The 17,883-nt window shown below is 39.5% G+C and overlaps 2 protein-coding genes across 4 annotated transcripts in view; both read left to right on the top strand.

Moving 5' to 3' along the window:
* The first annotated feature begins 326 nt into the window (after positions 1-326).
* Positions 327-4,169, top strand: exosc2 (exosome component 2). Its single transcript, XM_044174884.1, has 9 exons — positions 327-483; positions 1,104-1,205; positions 1,356-1,401; positions 1,534-1,623; positions 1,777-1,842; positions 1,935-2,003; positions 2,683-2,859; positions 2,942-3,070; positions 3,834-4,169. The coding sequence occupies exons 1-9, from the start codon at positions 362-364 to the stop codon at positions 3,912-3,914; spliced, it is 882 nt and encodes a 293-aa protein (XP_044030819.1). The 5' UTR covers positions 327-361; the 3' UTR covers positions 3,915-4,169.
* A 594-nt stretch (positions 4,170-4,763) lies between these two features.
* The window catches only part of abl1 (c-abl oncogene 1, non-receptor tyrosine kinase), a 39,261-nt gene continuing 26,141 nt past the window's right edge, over positions 4,764-17,883 (top strand). For 2 of the 3 annotated variants that reach the window (XM_044173206.1, XM_044173205.1), the window contains exons 1-2: positions 4,765-5,376; positions 6,123-6,505. In XM_044173206.1, the coding sequence (XP_044029141.1) occupies positions 6,379-6,505 (127 nt within the window). In that variant the 5' untranslated portion in view covers positions 4,765-5,376; positions 6,123-6,378. Of the gene's footprint in view, positions 5,377-6,122; positions 6,506-17,883 lie in introns of all 3 variants that reach the window. The other variant, XM_044173207.1, reaches the window with a different exon arrangement.

The raw sequence follows: 17,883 nt of genomic DNA, 5'->3' as shown, positions 1-17,883 counted from the left end.
AAAATATGATGCTGAGAGAAGAGAACTGACACTGAACCTGAAAGAAATAAAGATGAGGTTTGATTTACGAGATCTTTTACAAAGAGGTTCTAGAGAGAAGTTTTATCTATTGTTGTTTCATTATCTTAGGAGAACAAATTTGATAAAGAGAATATAGCTATGGTGTATTTACTTGTATACTTGTAAATGTATTATTATTATTTTAATGGATTCATCTCAGTTTATTTTCTTTTATTTAATCATTAGTGAATGTATAGTTAGACTCCCGATACACACTACATTCCAGTTGGTGGCGGTAATGCACCATAACGTTGACTGCCAAACGCCATAAAACTTTACGAAGAAGAAGAAAGGAAGCATCATGGCTGCTGACATGAGATTACCAACTATTCGAAAACCAGTGTCGTTATCAGTTTCTGCTTTCGACCGAAAAGATCTGGTCGTCCCCGGCGATGTTATCACTTCAGACACTGGTTTCATGAGGTAGGTACTGGTTGGCTCACTGGTGGAGAGATCGGCTGCTGTCCGTGGTGGCCCCACCATGTTGTCATGGAGGGAAGTCAACTAAAAGGAGCTTGATGATCGATTCTTGTACTGGTGTCTTGCTTTTAAACCTGATTCAAAAAAGCTACGCCAAGCTTGACTGCCAGTTAAAAAACATTGAATCACTTGGGGAAATCTACCGTAAGGTAGAAGTTACAGCATCATCATCATCACCATCGGTTATCTCCCTTAAAAGGTTTAGCTAATTTCAAAATGGGGAAGATTATGCTGGATGTACTCTGACCATAATTATATTGGTTTAGCTGTTTACCAATTTATGAAGATTTAAACCTTATGCCCAGCCTGTCTTCTGGACCAGACATCACAAACAGTGATCAGTGTAAATCATCCCACCTTCTCAGCCTGACATACAATATTAAAGAGTTAAATTGTGATATGGTCTCTGAACAGGAACACAATTCAAATTTAATCCTTTTAAAATGGTGGCAGTGTTGTCTATGAGCACTATCTGGAGGTCATAGTTATCCCAGCTTTGTATTTTCCACGTTCCTGTTTGGCCGCATTACTCATTATCATTGCTTTACACCATTTGTCCCCAGGGGTCATGGTACCTATGTTGATGAAGACAAGCTGACGGCTTCAGTCGCTGGAGAGGTGCAGAAAGTAGACAAGCTTATCTGTGTCAGACCACTCAAGACCAGGTAAGTGATTAAACAGATGCTCTTAAACATTTACAGTTAAAAAGTTAAGTGGGCCTAGTGGTACTACATGTGCAGAGATTTTGGTTTATGTACTGCTGCTTTTGCAGAAGTTATGTATTTATAATTGTGTTGTATGTTATCGAATTGCAGGTTCAACGGTGAGGTTGGAGATGTTGTGGTTGGCAGGATCACAGAGGTAAGGCACTGCTACCACATCTCTTCTCATATGTGATGTCTGACATTTTAACATTTGGTTACAGCAAGCTGCTGTCATTTTGGCTAGCAAGATATCTTTTTCGATATGTGGGTTTTTTTGTGGTATATATAGGTCCAACAGAAACGGTGGAAGGTGGAGACCAACTCCCGGCTGGACTCTGTCCTCTTGTTGTCTTCTGTCAATCTGCCTGGAGGAGAGCTGGTGAGATGCTAGAAAATGTGATTCATAGGGAGAAGTGGTATTACACTGTTAGCTGAACTAGCATTATCCTAAAGATAAAAATTGGACAGGGAAGTTTGTTAAAGACCAACTTTATTTTATTGTTTACAATGTTTATTTGATTTTCTCTTTTAGAGGAGAAGATCAGCAGAAGATGAACTCACCATGAGAGAATACCTTCAGGAGGGCGATCTCATCAGTGTAACTCACAGCGTATTATAACCTTTAATTGGCTGCTCCATCTTCTTATTCTCACTTATAATGCTGTTGTTGCTCTTTTCCTGTGCTTTTAGGCAGAGGTACAGTCTGTCTTCTCAGATGGAGCCCTGTCACTTCACACCCGTAGTTTAAAGTATGGAAAAGTAAGTTATGCCAATGTACACAATGACATGTGCTGAGAATAGCTATGATAATACCCCCATTAATGGGTTTGCTCTAGGACTCACTGTTTGTGGTGCAGTCAAACAAAGCAGAATGTATACAAAAAGCCAGGATATACTTGTCGGTGGACAGTGCTGATCACTTATGAATTTTTGATGTAACCCCACCTGTGTAGCTGTCATTTTCAACAATGCCACTAGTCTAGTAACTAATATATAATTGTGTACACATTAATAAAACAAACAAAAATCACATTACTATAAACAGGACATGATTTACTCAGTGGTTAGTTACACTCTTAGATGGAGATAATAATAAATATGTAGCATCAGGGCCAGATGGACGACTACTTAGTGATCTTTAACCTTTCATTGCTGGCTTCTTTGTATTCTGGTAAGAGGCAACAATTAAAGTAAAGAGGCACAACAAATGTATTTGGTCAAATTAATATAGGGAATAATAAAAATAGTAAGTTCTACCTTTTAAAGCAAGGCTTAAAGCAGTGTAATTAATCATTCCTATACAGTATATCACAGACAGAATACCACAGTGACTTTGCTCCTTGATATGTACCATTACATTCTTGCATTACAAAATGTAGCTTTAATTTTGTTTTCTTCTTTCCTAATTTGAGCTAATATCTGGTTTCCTCTTTATCAGTTGGGTCAAGGAGTGCTGGTACAGCTTTCTCCTTCTCTGATCAAGAGGCAGAAAACACATTTCCACAACCTGCCATGTGGCGCATCCATCATCCTCGGGAATAACGGCTTTGTGTGGTTGTATCCCACACCGGAACAACAGGAGGAGGAAGCTGGGGGCTTCTACACAAGCCTGGAGGTGGGAACAGAACCCACAAAGAGCAGTATTTTTTATATATATAACTTATTTGTTTGTGAATCTCTTGTCTCTTCCCTTTCAGCCGGTTAGTCTTTCAGATCGAGAGGTGATCTCACGGTTGAGAAACTGCCTACTGGCTTTGGCTGCGCACAAGGTCCTTTTGTATGACACCAGTGTTCTCTATTGCTATGAATCTTCAGTTCACCACCAGGTAGGAAGCAGTTGGATAAAATGTTTTGCGCTGTAGTGACAGTCACCTTTTTCAGTATGTGATTGTTTTTGAATTACACCCACTGTCTCAAACATGTAAAGCAATGGCAATGAAAAGTAGACTTTCTGTGATGTTTTGTGCCATCTGGTGGCCATGTTGGAAATCTACAGCAACAATTGGTTGCAGTTCTCAATTTGGACATGGTTGATTTCATTGCTGTTTTGGGTGGGGAACTGATGACTTAATAACTAATGTTTCTCGTAAATATTGTTATATAATATCAGCATGTTAGCTCATATGCTAGCACCATATTGTTGTTTACACATCTGCGATGCACACATTACATGGACAATACTTAGTTTTGGTTAATTGTTGATTTAGACAAGTTTTCTTTCCTGCTAATTTAACCCTAGCTAACCAAGCCCAACCCAGTTTTTATGGTTTACTGAGCAGTCTCCTCTTAAGCTGCAACTCATAGTACACTGAAGTAGACATTATTACTAAAGACTTGGTTGGTCTCTGTAACAAAAAATGTTTACTATTAATGCTAAAATCATTGAAGGAACAACTGCATTCACAAATGTGAGAATAAATCTGCATTATGCATCATTCTGCTGGTCCATTTTGTAGTGGTGATGTTTTGTTGGATTTTGTTAATAAAGCCTTAAAATATAAATAGTGTTCTCCAGAATCTATACAATATTTGATTTATTTTTTTCAGTGTAACTGATCTATAATTCTCCCCTCCATGCTATCTCTGTAGGTCAAAGACATCTTGAAACCAGAAGTGATGGAGGAGATTGTAATGTTGACGCAACAGAAGCTGTTGGAACAGGAAGGTTAAAGAGCACACATCCTAACTGTAACCTTGTCACAAAACCAAGATCCCATCAAGCAGCTATGTCAGGGACTGACCACCTAACCAAGTCCAGTTTGTTGTGGAGTTGAATAGCTCTAAGTGTATTTTCTCTAACAAAACTGTTGTTGTTGTTATGGATGTTCTTAAGTTTTACAGAGGAACTGTGAAACCCTTTTCATTTGATAATATGTGGTGTTATACAAAAAACTGTTGTATGCAATAAATTTTCTATAATTTTCAGTACTTATCAATGTGGTGTGTCTCGTCAAATAATGAAGAAACAGAAAGGGAAAAACATGTCTGGAAAAATAAGTCTTCATAAGGGGTTTTAGTTTCATGTATTTATGTGATCTTTCCCCATCACACATAGCAGTAATGCAGATGTACATATTAAAAATATTTATTTTTTGTGAATTAAGATTGTCAGTACTGACTTAGTACTATTGTCAACTAGACCACAACTGATATATCAGAGGTTATTTTAATAGTGGATTATATTGGTTTATCAGTGTGCATATTCATGGAAAAAACACTCAGGGTACTTACAGTGTCATCATCACATACCATGTCCATCAGATTATATTTTGCTGTATGTGAGTTGGAGGAGCAGAAATCAAAATTAAGCTTTTGATACTTTAAAACACTATATCATCTAGTAACTTACATACAACTCGCCAGCATGTAGAAGCGAATAAAAAAACGTGTGAAAAAGCAGGTATTGGTAGTTTTTTTTCCTTCATCTTATCTTCTCTGAGTATGACGTTGGTATATTTGGAGCAAATCTCCTGTCCTCCTGCACTCCTAGCACAATAAAACCTTTGCTCTGGGTCCCATGTACTAGCCCACGCACGCAAGTGACGTCACACGTCGCCCCACCCACATATTTCTGTAAACCACCTTGCGTATGGAAGTATGGCGGCACCAGCGACACAACTACTACTCGGCCAAAGTTTATTGCTCAGATTTTCACGTGAGAGCGATGAATAAGTACGCGAACAGAGGGGTCGGTAACGAAGAGCTCGGAGACTTTAAACAGAGGAAAGGACTTGCACAAAGAGACGTCGGTCTCTGGCCGACTGAGTTTCCTCGATTTCTCTTCACCTCCTTGATTGAAGTGCCTTTAGTCCGGGTACCACAGGGGAAGAAACTCCGCAAGACGGGAAGAGTGGACACGGAAGTTTGAAACAAACTGAATACTGTGGCTTTGGAAAGACCACTTGCCAAGCATTAAATTGTGGTGACCAGAGACGTTTAAGTGCACTTGTCCGACGTTTGTTAGCAGCACGCTAATATCGACCCCGCAAGAGCCAACTGTTGAGTGCTCGATGTGCATTTAAGGGTCTGGCCGCTGCATACCACCAGCTAACGTTAGTTAGCCTTCATGGCTACCTTCAACATTAGCTTGAGGTCGCCAGCTAACCAACAATATAAATGTTTCTATAGCTGTGTAAGTTTCCGTTTCTCACTGGTCTTTATTCCACAAATTTTTAACTACGGGGCAAGTTTGGGATATGTGGTAGAAGCTTGTCATTTTCACTTTAGTGCTTATTGCTGATGATTAAATGTTTTTGACATTGCTTTTTTAAAAACATCAGTTGCTCAGGGACAATAGGGTTAAGGATAACAATAATTAATGCTCTGCTGCAGTTCAGTGATCTTTTTGTTTTACAATTTTGCATGTCCTCGATGTAAATAATTTGTATCGAGCACGTTGTTGTTGTTGCCTATCAACACTACACTTGCTGATAGTTATACTATGTGTGTAGCCTGCAGCATACTGAGGTTTACCAACGTTAGCTTGTCATTTAAAGAGCTTGACTGGCATTAAAAAGAGGAAAGTCAGTGGCCATGTACATTACAGATACAACAGAGGGAAATGGGGTTGTGTACAGGAACCACAGGTAATGATAATAATGATAGTTGAAGGAGGACAGTTTAAAATCAAACAAGAGCATACCTTTATATATAGTGAGTTATTTGGTACAGAAACTTATTAGACAAATGTGCTTGGATTAGTTTTTATATTAATGTTTATTTCAACCATAGGATGCACATGTTTAATTTATCTCTACTTCACTGTGAGTGTGTTGTTTTCAGTCAGGATCATTTGTACAATTTGTAGGGTGTTTGAAAGAATCCTATCGCTCTTAATGAAATCATCAGTGAGATTTAATTGTTTTTCCCCCCCTCTAGATTACTTTGAAATGCCTTTCTTTGAGCTCTGAAGCACTCAGGCTCCATTAATGCACGATAAACAGGGACATATTGGAGTAATACGGATCTGCATAGGTGACCCGCATCACCCATACTCCAGGAGAGGACAGACTGAGCCAGGGAAAGGGGTTCCTGTCTTCTCCCCATCCCCTCCCTGCCTGGTGGCCAACTGTTGGACAGTGAGCAACTGATTCCAGCTTGGAGAGTCCCGGCTGCGGCCTGGCACCCTGCCCTTATGGGGCAGCAGCCGGGGAAGTTTGTAGGGGACCAGAGGAGACCCAGTCTGCCGGCCTTCATCAAGGGTGGAAAGAGAGAGTCGTCACGCCATGGGACCCAGCCTTGTAACGTTTTTGCTGTGCACGGTAAGAACAAATGTTTCTGATAAGTCCCTTGTAAGGTTGTTTGTCATTGACAACTGTTATCAGTTTGATTAATTGTATAGGTTTGTTTAATGAGAATGTCAGGGATTAGCATTGCAGCCTTTTGATCATCATGTTCCCCCCAGACTTGCCAACGATCAAATACTAAGACACCTTTCTGTCTTGTGCTTCCCCTAGTCTGTTTGTCCCTTTACTTTTCAACAAAGTGAATTACATAATGGAAATGAGTAGACTGACCATTGTACCTGTAGGGATAAGTGGATGGTTCAATGTTGTGAAAGAGCAAGAATTCAAGAGGCAGAAGATTTTACCTTGCATAAAAATCACAAGAGTGTACAGATTACACACTACTGTGTTTGCATCATTGATAATGCAGTTTACCAGCTAAATAACAGACTTGCTTGCACAACCCGGAGGAGAGAAAGTGGTGTTCACTTCAAAGCATGCACTGCACTACAATACATCTGAACTGTTTATAATCAAACTTACCACACATTAATAATAAAAGCAGCTCACAAAGCTACTATTTGCTGTCAAATCTGACACAGGTTGACCCTAGAGATGGTATGATCAGTCTGTACCTGTTGATTGGTTGCTTGTTTGGTCTTTGTTGAGATTGGTTGTCTCTCACTTTACCAATACAGAGAGTGATTAGTTTTGTAATGCCACACAACAACTCATGACTTACTGCTGCTAGCAAGGCAGCCTTTAATCAAGCATATAATGTGCGATAAACTGCAACCACAATGGTGTTATATTGGTTCAGTTGATATCTCTGGCATAGTAAACTGATTAACAAATCAGCTACTCTCAATGTGATGGAGTAGTGGTGGTCATTCAGACTCTGTAGCAGTGTTCTTTACTGGTACATCTGGCTAACCAATGAGCAGGTTAACGTTGTTTGAAATGTTTTGAACTCACTGACAGACTTACTAGTTTCTGGCACCGGCTAAAAGTAACTAAACACCAAATCTATACCTCTACAAAGCTTGTTATATTAAAGAGAAAGCTGTTAAAAATATCATCTGCATTTGATTGATATTTGTTGACTTTACAGTAAATGTTAACAGAAGTAACTTTTGTTTTGGATTTTTTTCCATTGACATATGATTATACTTAATTCTTGTTTTCATCTAGAAATGTGTTAGCAGCTGTGCTGACAGTAACACCTGATATGATGAAGCTATCTTAACAATTTATTATTGGTACGGTATGTTTGTTTATTTAAACATTTACCAATACATTAATTATAAGAGAGAAGCCACACTCTTGCCATCGAATATACAAAAAAGTAAGCTAAAAAAAAACTTTGGTTTGTACAATTTTGGCATCACCTCGATTTAATATCCTGCAGTATAAAATACCAAATAGATGGTGGAGCTTTGAAATATTTCTTGGGGTTGTAAAGGGATAGTTTTTTTGGCATACAGTGGTTTTAATTACTCACTGGTATTGATATTGATGCATGTATATTAGCTTAGGCTATTGATCCTGTGGTTGGAGATTTCCCAGCCATGTGTTTGTTACACAGAAATGAACAACAGCAACTGGGGCCCATAACAAAAACAGTTTAAACTTGCAACATAACATGAAATAATGTTTTCATAAAAATGAGTCCAACATCCTTAGTGTATTTCTGACATTTGATTCTAAATCTGTATACTTCTCTGAATCCATTTAACAAACAAAAGAGTTCCATAATACAAAGATGACTGCATTGTAAATTAACTAATGTTATATTATGGTACTAACCATCACCAGAAAAAAGATGTATGGGCTGCTCACAACTTAGTGAGTTTGCAAAGTCTGGTGTTGTAGACTTTGTTTTAGACTTCTAAACAACTAATGGCTAACTTCCCATCGGGTTATCTTTCCATCGGGTAACCTTTCATCACAGAGAGTTGCAGCAGTCTTGTGGGGGAAAGTGCACTAAGGCTGTGTACCTTGCATCCCGATGATATGGACAGAGGATGCTATAGGACAGCGTTAAGCATGTCCTCACCCCTGCTCTAAGCCTGTCTTGACTGAGGAACAGATGGAGAAGAAGTCAGAAACAACCATTAGTGTGGCAAAGCTCAACAGTGCCTCCTCCTGTGTTTGTACAGGATGGTGTGTAGTGCAAATAAGATATCCTGGACATGGCAGAGATCATATAGGCTGTGTCTGAAATTAAGGCTGAAACTAACAATTATTTGCATTATCGATCAATCTGCAAATTATTTTCACAATAAGTCGATGAATCGTCTTGTCACTAAAATGTCAGAGAATAGAGAAAACTGTACATCACAAGTTTCCAGAGCCAAAGAGGGCATCTTCAGGTTACTGTTACCAACAGCCCAAAATAGCCCCAAAAAATATCCTGTTTACTATCATATAAGACACAGAAAAGCAGCAAATCACAATTGAGAAGCTGAAACCAGGAAATGTTTGGTGTTTTTTGGATGAATCAGTTATTAAAATAGTTGCAGATTAATTTTCTGTCAATAGACTAATCGATTAATATTCAAATCTTTTCAGGTCCATCTGAAATCGATCACTATTAACTAAATAGTCAACTATATAGCATGCTCACCATTTTGTAGTGCTGTCTGAATGTCAAGTGAGAGATATTTGCCCTATATAGTGGATTTAAATTATCCCACAATGCATTGTGAAACATACCGTACAGTTCATTGTCAGAGTGAACTACCATTATGCACTGTGCAAAAAGGGAAAGAAGACAAGTTTAGATGTCTGCTAGATAAAAGGATAGCTGTGAAGTTTGTGAATGAGTGAATGATTTCAGACACAGTAGTCACTGATATACCTGAAACATGGCCCTGTCTGAATCACGCCCATGCTCCATGAGCAAAACATGTCACGGTTACTGCACTCCTCAGGAAGCCTGTTTTGCCTCTGGACTAGCATGCTGCTGGGACAGAGCCTCGCCATGCTTTGCAAAGCAATGACCCATTATTTACTATCACACTGGAGATAAATGTCTTACTTGGTAAGACATGCCTTTGTGGTGGTCTATGTCTTAATTTATTGCACAGAATAGTACAACACGCACTATAACCAAAATACAGGGAATCTTGTTCTCTACCAAAAATCCAAATAAAGTTATTAGAATTTTGTTTTGTTTTTTGCATTTATGCCTATAAGCTTTTAACTGCTTCAGCTTTGATGCTTAATAATGTAACTAATAGTAAGTGGGGGGTTGCGACAATAAAACAACAATCTGGAGGTGCATCAAAACATTTCTATCTCAAGACATCAGTGGACAGTATTGGTGAGGTAAACAGACAATATGTTTAACAATGCAGAACAAAATTTCAGAAAAAAATGCCACCACTTCAGAGAAATGAATGTTTCAGTTGAGAGAGAGAGCTAAAATGTTTTTAGCTTTTTAAAATGATCACTCGCTATTGAACCGGATGCATGCCATGCATTTAGCTAACTGATAAGTTTACCAAATGTGTCTGTAGGGCTGTGATTGCCGGGGCAGGAATACTTTCCACTGACTCTAAGTCTTGCATAACACAGAGGGGGACAGGACAGGGAAGGTCAGAAAAACAGAATGAAAGCCTTTGCCGGTAAATGGATCGAATTTGGAAAAGGGTCGGGGGCATGGGGCATACTTGTTTTCCCTTTCTGCCCCTTTCCTCCTGTGATGAGCAGGTTAGACTATGAAAAAGGAAGTGTGTCATAGTGCAAGATGAGGGCAATATCAACACATGATTTTACATCTGTGTTTTTTTTATTCCTGGTGAGCCCCAGCTAGTTAACATAAGGCTAGCCAATGCCATGCTGCGTCTCAGCAGGCAGGTTCAGACCTCTGCATGCAGCTGTTTGGGAGAGAGACCGAGGCAGTGAAGGGCAAGCAAAGACCTGTCTCTGCTCTTGGCACCTCTGTGTACTGTACAGTGAGGAGGTATGATCTCACTGGCTAGCTAGCACAGATTATGAGGATTGAGGCAGTGAATTTTTGGAACCATAACTCACACACTGTATTTGACAGTTTTTTCTGTGTGTGGTTCAGATAACCACACACAGTAGTATCCCCTTCACTTGACTATGGACCTCGGTGGATCATGGACTACATTACAAGCCTTTTGGTTACTAGGCCTGGTTAGAAAACCGGTCTGAGCATGAACAGAAGAGTGTTAGTTTTAGTCTCATTTTCTCTTGTGTCATGTTTACTTGTAGATAGAAAAATACAATCTGGATTGACAATATGTGTGTTCAACTGTGGTCAATGCTGATGTTCAGCCACTTATATCTACTAAAAATTCAGTTTTACATTTCAGTAGCTGTCCACTATTATCTGTATGCTGTCTACTGCAGCTTGTCCCTGCCGCACATGGATATGAAAGTCCAAAAGTAATTTAACTGAAATATACATATTATCTACATAAGGTGGTGTAACCATAGTGTAACCAACCTTTTGGAGATTGTTCTGGTGACCACTGTTATTACACTCAGTAAAGCAAAATGGAATGTTTTTGACTGGCTGCAGGAAGCGGAATTGCTATGTAAAAGTATTCAATGAAGGAATTATGCCTTTCGTTTCTTTTCCTGCCATTCCCTGAAAAAGGCTGACTGAGGAAAGAGGAAAGCAGAGCGGGATGGGTTGAAGGGTTCAAAGAAAAAGAGAATCTACTTTTTTTTAAGGCTCACAATATTGTCTAAATTCGGAGGCCAATTAGTAAGTGCTGTACCCACATTTGACAGTTAAATTTACCCCCTGGTGGTTTAAATTTATTTATTGGCTTGTTGTGTTTTATTAGGGTTCATTGCTGTTGTGAACTAGATACCATTTTCATTGAATAAGAATGCTTTTATGAACGGTAAGTGTCCCCTTTGTATAGAATATTCACCTAATGTATAATTTCCCATAGTAATCATGATAGCACAGTATGATTAGAGCTTGTTTATACAGTGTTACTTTTGTGTATGTATTTTATTTAACCATGTATATTTCCTGTTAAGTGTTCAGAAATTAGCTATGGCCCAGAGATGCAATCCCACAACAAAAAGACATGGACACCCATAGTAAACTTATTTTTAAGTGAACAAATGCATAGACAGGTACAACTGCTGCGCAGTCCCACAGCGTTTAGCTTGGTGTGCAGCATTTGGTGTTAATACATCTCGATGAGCTGACCAATATTCCCCATCAGCCAACAGCTTATTTGCCATATTACTAATGCAACTACTAGTCCAATTGCTGCTTCATATTACAAACCTTTTACCGGTAAAGCAATGGAAGGCTTTTACTGTGAAGCAGCTACAGCGCGCTCTCTCTCTCTCTCTCTCTCTCTCTCTCTCTCTCTCTCTCTCTCTCTCTCTCTCTCTCTCTCTCTCTCTCTCTCTCTCTCACACACTTATTAAAAATATCATCAAACATTTTTTCAATATCAAAATTAGTCATTGAATCATTTAAAATATAAACTATTAGATCCAGTACACATTTAAAACCCACTTCCTGTGTGTGCAGTCAGGATTAGCGTAGAGAAAGACACTGATGTGTTGTGTGATTGGCACCCATAGTAGTAGACCTATTTGCTGGTGAGCATCTTTCATTGGAATGAATTGGCTGCCACGTTTGAATTCCCCATCCTTTGTTTTTATTACATCAATCGTTACATCAAGACCCGCAGGCCACAGGGCAAACCTTTAATATATAATAAAGATGGCATCTTTTACCGTGCCATTCCTGTTCATCATAGGCTCTGATCATGGTTGCACATCGTATGTCACAGGTATCTCAGCCGTATTGAAATTTGACATACAATGAGTGCATTAATTAAACTATATTGCCTCTGAGCAAATGCATTCCCGACAAGTTTCAGTAATGCAACTTTTAATGCAAACCGTGCAGCAAGGTTGAACTCTCAGTACATTACAGTAGTTTGTAGTCCTTCAGTCATTATATTCATGAAAATGCACATTTATATGAAGCTTAACCTATTAGCTGTAAATCCCCAAAAGACTACTGGAAAACAACAACAGCTGGAAACAGTGTAAGGGTTTAACAGACAGCGGTTTTGGCATGGGATTGGCTACTGATTGCCCTCGTGGTCTCAAATTTTAACTACAGCCAACTTTCATTTGTAGACAACACAAAGAGAACAGTGCCAACCTATGGTCATCAGCATGTTGCTACTTGTTTGGATAGTTTTCAGTATGGGCACAACAGGGCTTTTCTTCTTGCTCATAAGCTTCACCCCACAATTTTTCCCTGTTTGACGCCTGGAGGCTAGTCTGGTAATGCTTCAAGTATGTTCAAGGCACGTTGTAATGTAGGGATGAAGGAAGATGACACCCCACTTGTTCTTTGTCTTTATTTGCTCATTTCTATTCAGGGTCATTGGGTGCTGAAGCAGCATCTACAGGGCAGAAAACAGGAAAACACAGCATACTGGTTAACACTCGTCTATGGGCAACTAGATAACAAACCATTTGACTTGTCTTTGGAGGACATAAAAGGAAATAACTGGAAAATATGTGAACATGGGGGAGCCCTGGTTAAGGCACTGTCTATGACCCGCAGTGTTTCCTGTTCAAGTCCGGCTAGGAACCTTTTGTTGCATGTTATCCCCATCTCTGTCTCCTCTCATTTCTGTCATCCCTATTTTTCCTCTATCTAATAAAAAGTGGCAACGAAAACTTGACACAGAAAAGTCCTCATCTCCTTTGTAAACATTTGATTTAACAGAGCTTGACATAATGATCTCTTGATCAATGAAATTAGAATGAACGTCTTCAGGCTAGCTTGTGTATGCGTGATCAACTTTTTCGTGTCAGCTGCGAAATTGGTATAGCAGCCCTCCATCCTATCAGAGGGGTCATTACAACTAACTAATAAGACTATGGGAGGTAGCATATAGATATCTATATTTGAAGTCAGACTTGTAATCATGACTGAGATTTCAGATGTCATCTTAACATCTAGTTCAACATCTAGCTCCTCATCTATGGCAGGTTGACGTGTCTTGATTGACTACCAAGATTTTGTTAAAAATTAAAGCCTCTTCATATGCACTTAAAATTATTAAGTGATGGTGGTTAATGTCCTTTTAAAGGTTGCATTTTGGGCCAAGGGTAGACAGTCTGACCCCTCCTCTCATGTAGCCTTTCAATGACATAATTTGATTTCTGTGTGTGTGTGTGTGTGTGTGTGTGTGTGTGTGTGTCCCCGCAGCAGCTGCGTTCAGCATTTATGCAGTAAGTGAATCCATTTCTCTTTTCGTCTGCATCTGTCTCTTTCTTGGCTGGAACTCGAGAAATCTTTACAGTCTACACACCAAATCTCCTCTCATGATCCTTGTGAGTCCTGAAGATGGGAGTAGGGGGTCTGTGTATTTGTGTGTGTGCTTGCGTGCACACCCATGCAGCAGGCGCCTCACAGTAATGCTCATTCAGGCCAGCTGTTAGGCTCCTGGTGGCTTGTCCCTCGCCGTGGCCATATCTCCACACCAAGGTGTGTGTGTGTGTGTGTGCGTGCGTGCCCACGCTCGTGTGTGAGAGAGACATTTGTCCCTTGCCGGATGACACATTGCTGATTAGTAAGTGTTTTCCTCTCTCATCAAGTCTTGACCACCTGGAAAGGAGTCCACTTTATTACCAACCTAGCTGATGACTAGTCAAAACAGCTGTGTATAAATCAAGGTAGTCTGTGCCTCACAAGTTCCCTCTTTTTAACTCTTGTAATCAACGTCCACAAGGTCCTGACACATTCAAGACACTAATGGCAGTCATATGCTGGTGCAAAAAGTCTGAAAAAGCAAGACAAATATATAGTATTTTTTCATGTGCAGATCTGAAATGGTACAAATCTGGATGATAAAGTCAAGGTAGTTCTCCACAAATACACATATGCCCACATAGAAATAGACCTTATGTGCTTTCAAAGTTAGTTTGTTGTGAACAATTTGAAGAAATTGGTGTTTGGAAAAAGTAAAATAAAACCAGTATATAAACCAGATCTGGCTCATAATACTTTTTTTTCATATAATATTTTTACAACAGGCTCTTCACAGGAGTACTTTACATTGAGGGGACACAATTATTATGGTTTTAGACCTGTGCTAATGACGTTTCATGTAATCACAAGTGTTTTTAAGCAAGCTCACACAGTCAGGGGAGTTAAGAGGTTAAACATCACCAGTACTTCTGTTGAGTGTTATTGTGATAGGTGAGGTTCGAGAACATTGTAGGATAAGACTGGGATGGAAAGATGCTCTGCATACAAGATGTCTTATTTGGTTTTAATGGCAGTATTTTACAGTGATGAGAAATATCTCTTGCTACTGCTGTTAATAGGCGTTGTTCACAGTAGTCATTTGGACTCGTCATAGTAGGTAAAGCGCAGGTGTGACTAATAACAGTAACAATGGGTCTATTTTATCCTCTGCCTCTTGAGCCAGTCCACTCTATTTTTTAGTGAATCGTATGTTTGTATGTGATCTGTTGCGCCAGAGGTGTATTGAGTAATATTGCCTATTTTACACACACAGACACAAAGAGAGAGAGAGAGAGCGAGTTGAGCATAGGCAAGCCACAGCAGTGGAGTGAAGAATGTGACCTCTTGTGCATTCCTCTCTCAAATAACTGGTGCAATCCCCGTCCCTCCCTCCCCCGTCCTTTCTTTTCTCTTTTTTCTTTTTTCCCTTCCTCTTTTTGTCTTTCTCTTTTTTGTCATTGTCTCTCTCTATTTCTTTGTCTTGCTCTCATTCTAAGTTTTTATTAAGTGGATTTTACATTTCATGGAACATTTTTATAGACATGGACAACAATAGCGAAAACGAGCAACAGGCTAAACTAATGAAAATCAGCAGACAATAATGGAGCACACAAAAAATCACAGTATACAACAGTAAACAGAACATAATTGGCAAGCATTAGCAACAGTATATCAACATTCAGAGTGTAGAAGTTCAGAGTGTGTGTGTGTGTGTGTGTGTTTTGCAAATCGTATTGGTTAATGGCTAGCTGCCACTATGTCTGTCATGTAAGACAAGGTCTTGCTGCTTTTTATGTATGTTATTGATGGTTGATATTTAGCTACCTGGTGTGTGCTCTTAAGTTGCATTATGTTCTGTGTTTTAAAAAATGTAGTTGCTGAAAAAAGCATTTAACTGCTAAAATTGAGAAATGATCAGCTACTTGTAATGGAGTTAATTTGAAGGGGGTGGAATCCCAAATGCAAACAGAGGAAGAAAAAAAATCACAAAGGCACAAACCAAAGCTTAAACCAAAGCCTTTTCCGTATACATAAGGTACACAATTGAAAATGTAAGCATATCAGTTTAGGACAAAGTCTTGTTGAGTCATTCACCCTGTTTTTTGTTATTTGGATTCACTTCAGCATCTGCAGTATATACTATGAACTTGGCTTGTTATTGCCCAGTTTCTGACGAGAAAGTAATTATTTACTAAAATGTTGTTTAACTTAGGTGTCAGTTGCGAATTTAGATTTTCTATACTGATACATTGCTCAAATGTATTTTGTATTTTCGTTGGCTTGTTTTAATATTATGTGGGTATCCTCATATTCTTTCCAGTCACAGGGCAGCATTTGTGATCTTACGTCTAGTCGTCAATCTTAAGTTCCGTCCAGAACAGTAAGGACCACCAGGACACGCTCTTCTTTTTCTTCTCTTTGCTTGTTATCCCTCCATTGTACATACATATATGCATACAGTACATACATCACTCACATGCATACCGAGAACCTCCAAGTTGGGTTAGGAATGCAGCGTGGGAGATCTTCGCCCCCCGGGTCCACGCACACACATACTTACATACAGAAATAAAAACCCACCCCCTGTTCCCTGCTCCATGCCCGAGCAGGCAGCCCCAGATGCAGCTGTTGTTTTCTCTGCAGAGAACCTGCTACATAGGATACCAGCTCTGTCTTTTTGTAAAAATTTAAACCAATTAAGGGCCCTCTTGTTCAGAAAGCCTCTGTCTCCATGCAGATTACAGGTTAAACATCCAAGGGGGCATGATTTGACACCAGGGCATTTGCCTTCTTCTTGAGAATGCCTTTACATGAGGTTGATTTTCCTTAGTGTCATAGTATCTGAAGTTCTATATTTTGTAAAATATTTTTTTATTTGATTTCCATTAAGCTGGAATTAACAAAATCCTTTCCACTTAGGCATCGTCTGGTCAGTTACATTATTGTCTGGTTTGTTTTTTTCCCTTACCAGTCCAGTCCATACAGTACTAGTATGCTGTCCTGTTCCTTTGTGTTGTGTTAAGCTTCTCTTCATTGCGCTAAAAGAGGGGGCTTGCTATGCTTGCTGCATCTGGATCCACTTAGACACAAAGAAGAGCCCAAGCAGCTCCACTGCTACAGCCTGAGAGCCTGGTAGCCAAAGTCACTCTTCTATGTATCTGTTTCTGTTTTTACCCCAATGGGCATACAGACAAATGGGGTCTTTCCCCAGGCATCTAGATCATTTCTCAAAGACATTTAAGGTGGATAGTCTGTAAAAACAGACAGGACATCTTCTGGCTCTCTCTGTCGTGTTTACTATGTCTGCCTGTTCCTATCAAAGTCTTTTTATGCTGTTGAATTAATAAATTAGGCCCAAAGTAATAGTAGAGGCTTAAGTACTAGCTTTCTCTTTCAATTGCTGTAGAATTGCAAACCTCCCACACATACATATTAACGCACCCTTTTCTTTTCTGCTTTCTCTATCCCTCCTGAAAGAGTTTGGCTCTCCTAGTCTGCACACTCATAAAACAATGGAATATAAAACGTTGTACTTTCATTCCAGCACTCTGGGTCAAATTGAGTAGTTTAGCTAAATTCTGAAAGTGACTGGATTAGCACCCTCTCCTCTGCACACACGCACACACAGGTTGCTATTTCTGAGTAGCGTTCATCTGTCTGGCCTCTCTTTTGCCCTCTTAATTTTCACAGACCTTTTCAAAACAGATGATTAGTACAGCATTTTATCAAGTGATGAATAGTTGTGTGCATTTGACCTGGCTTTCTGTTTGAAATTTTAACTCTTGGCTAGCATGCATACATTTCCATTCTCTGCAGGTTTGCATATTTTTGGCACTACATAGTTTTGTCTGGGCCTACAGCAGTCTATCGTGTGGAGAAATGAGCAAAGGTTCTGCTTAGTCACCTGGGTTATGTTGCCCTATTTTGTTTCTGTCATCATGATAAAATGGTTCCTCTAGTCCTGTTCCAATAGGTTGGCTAGGTTTAAGTCCCTCTGTCTCAGCTCTGCATGCTAGCAGGTCTGCCTGTCTGTATTGAAGATTGCTGTAAAGCTGAGCTGACAGTGGACTGGTAATGGGTCACCTCAAATGAGAGGGGTTTGGCTAGAGAGCGTTTGTGTGTGAGCAGATCC

This window comes from Siniperca chuatsi, linkage group LG18 (genome assembly GCF_020085105.1).
Source record: "Siniperca chuatsi isolate FFG_IHB_CAS linkage group LG18, ASM2008510v1, whole genome shotgun sequence".
Classification (NCBI taxonomy): Eukaryota; Metazoa; Chordata; class Actinopteri; order Centrarchiformes; family Sinipercidae; genus Siniperca; species Siniperca chuatsi.
This window is presented reverse-complemented; position numbering and strand designations above follow the sequence as displayed.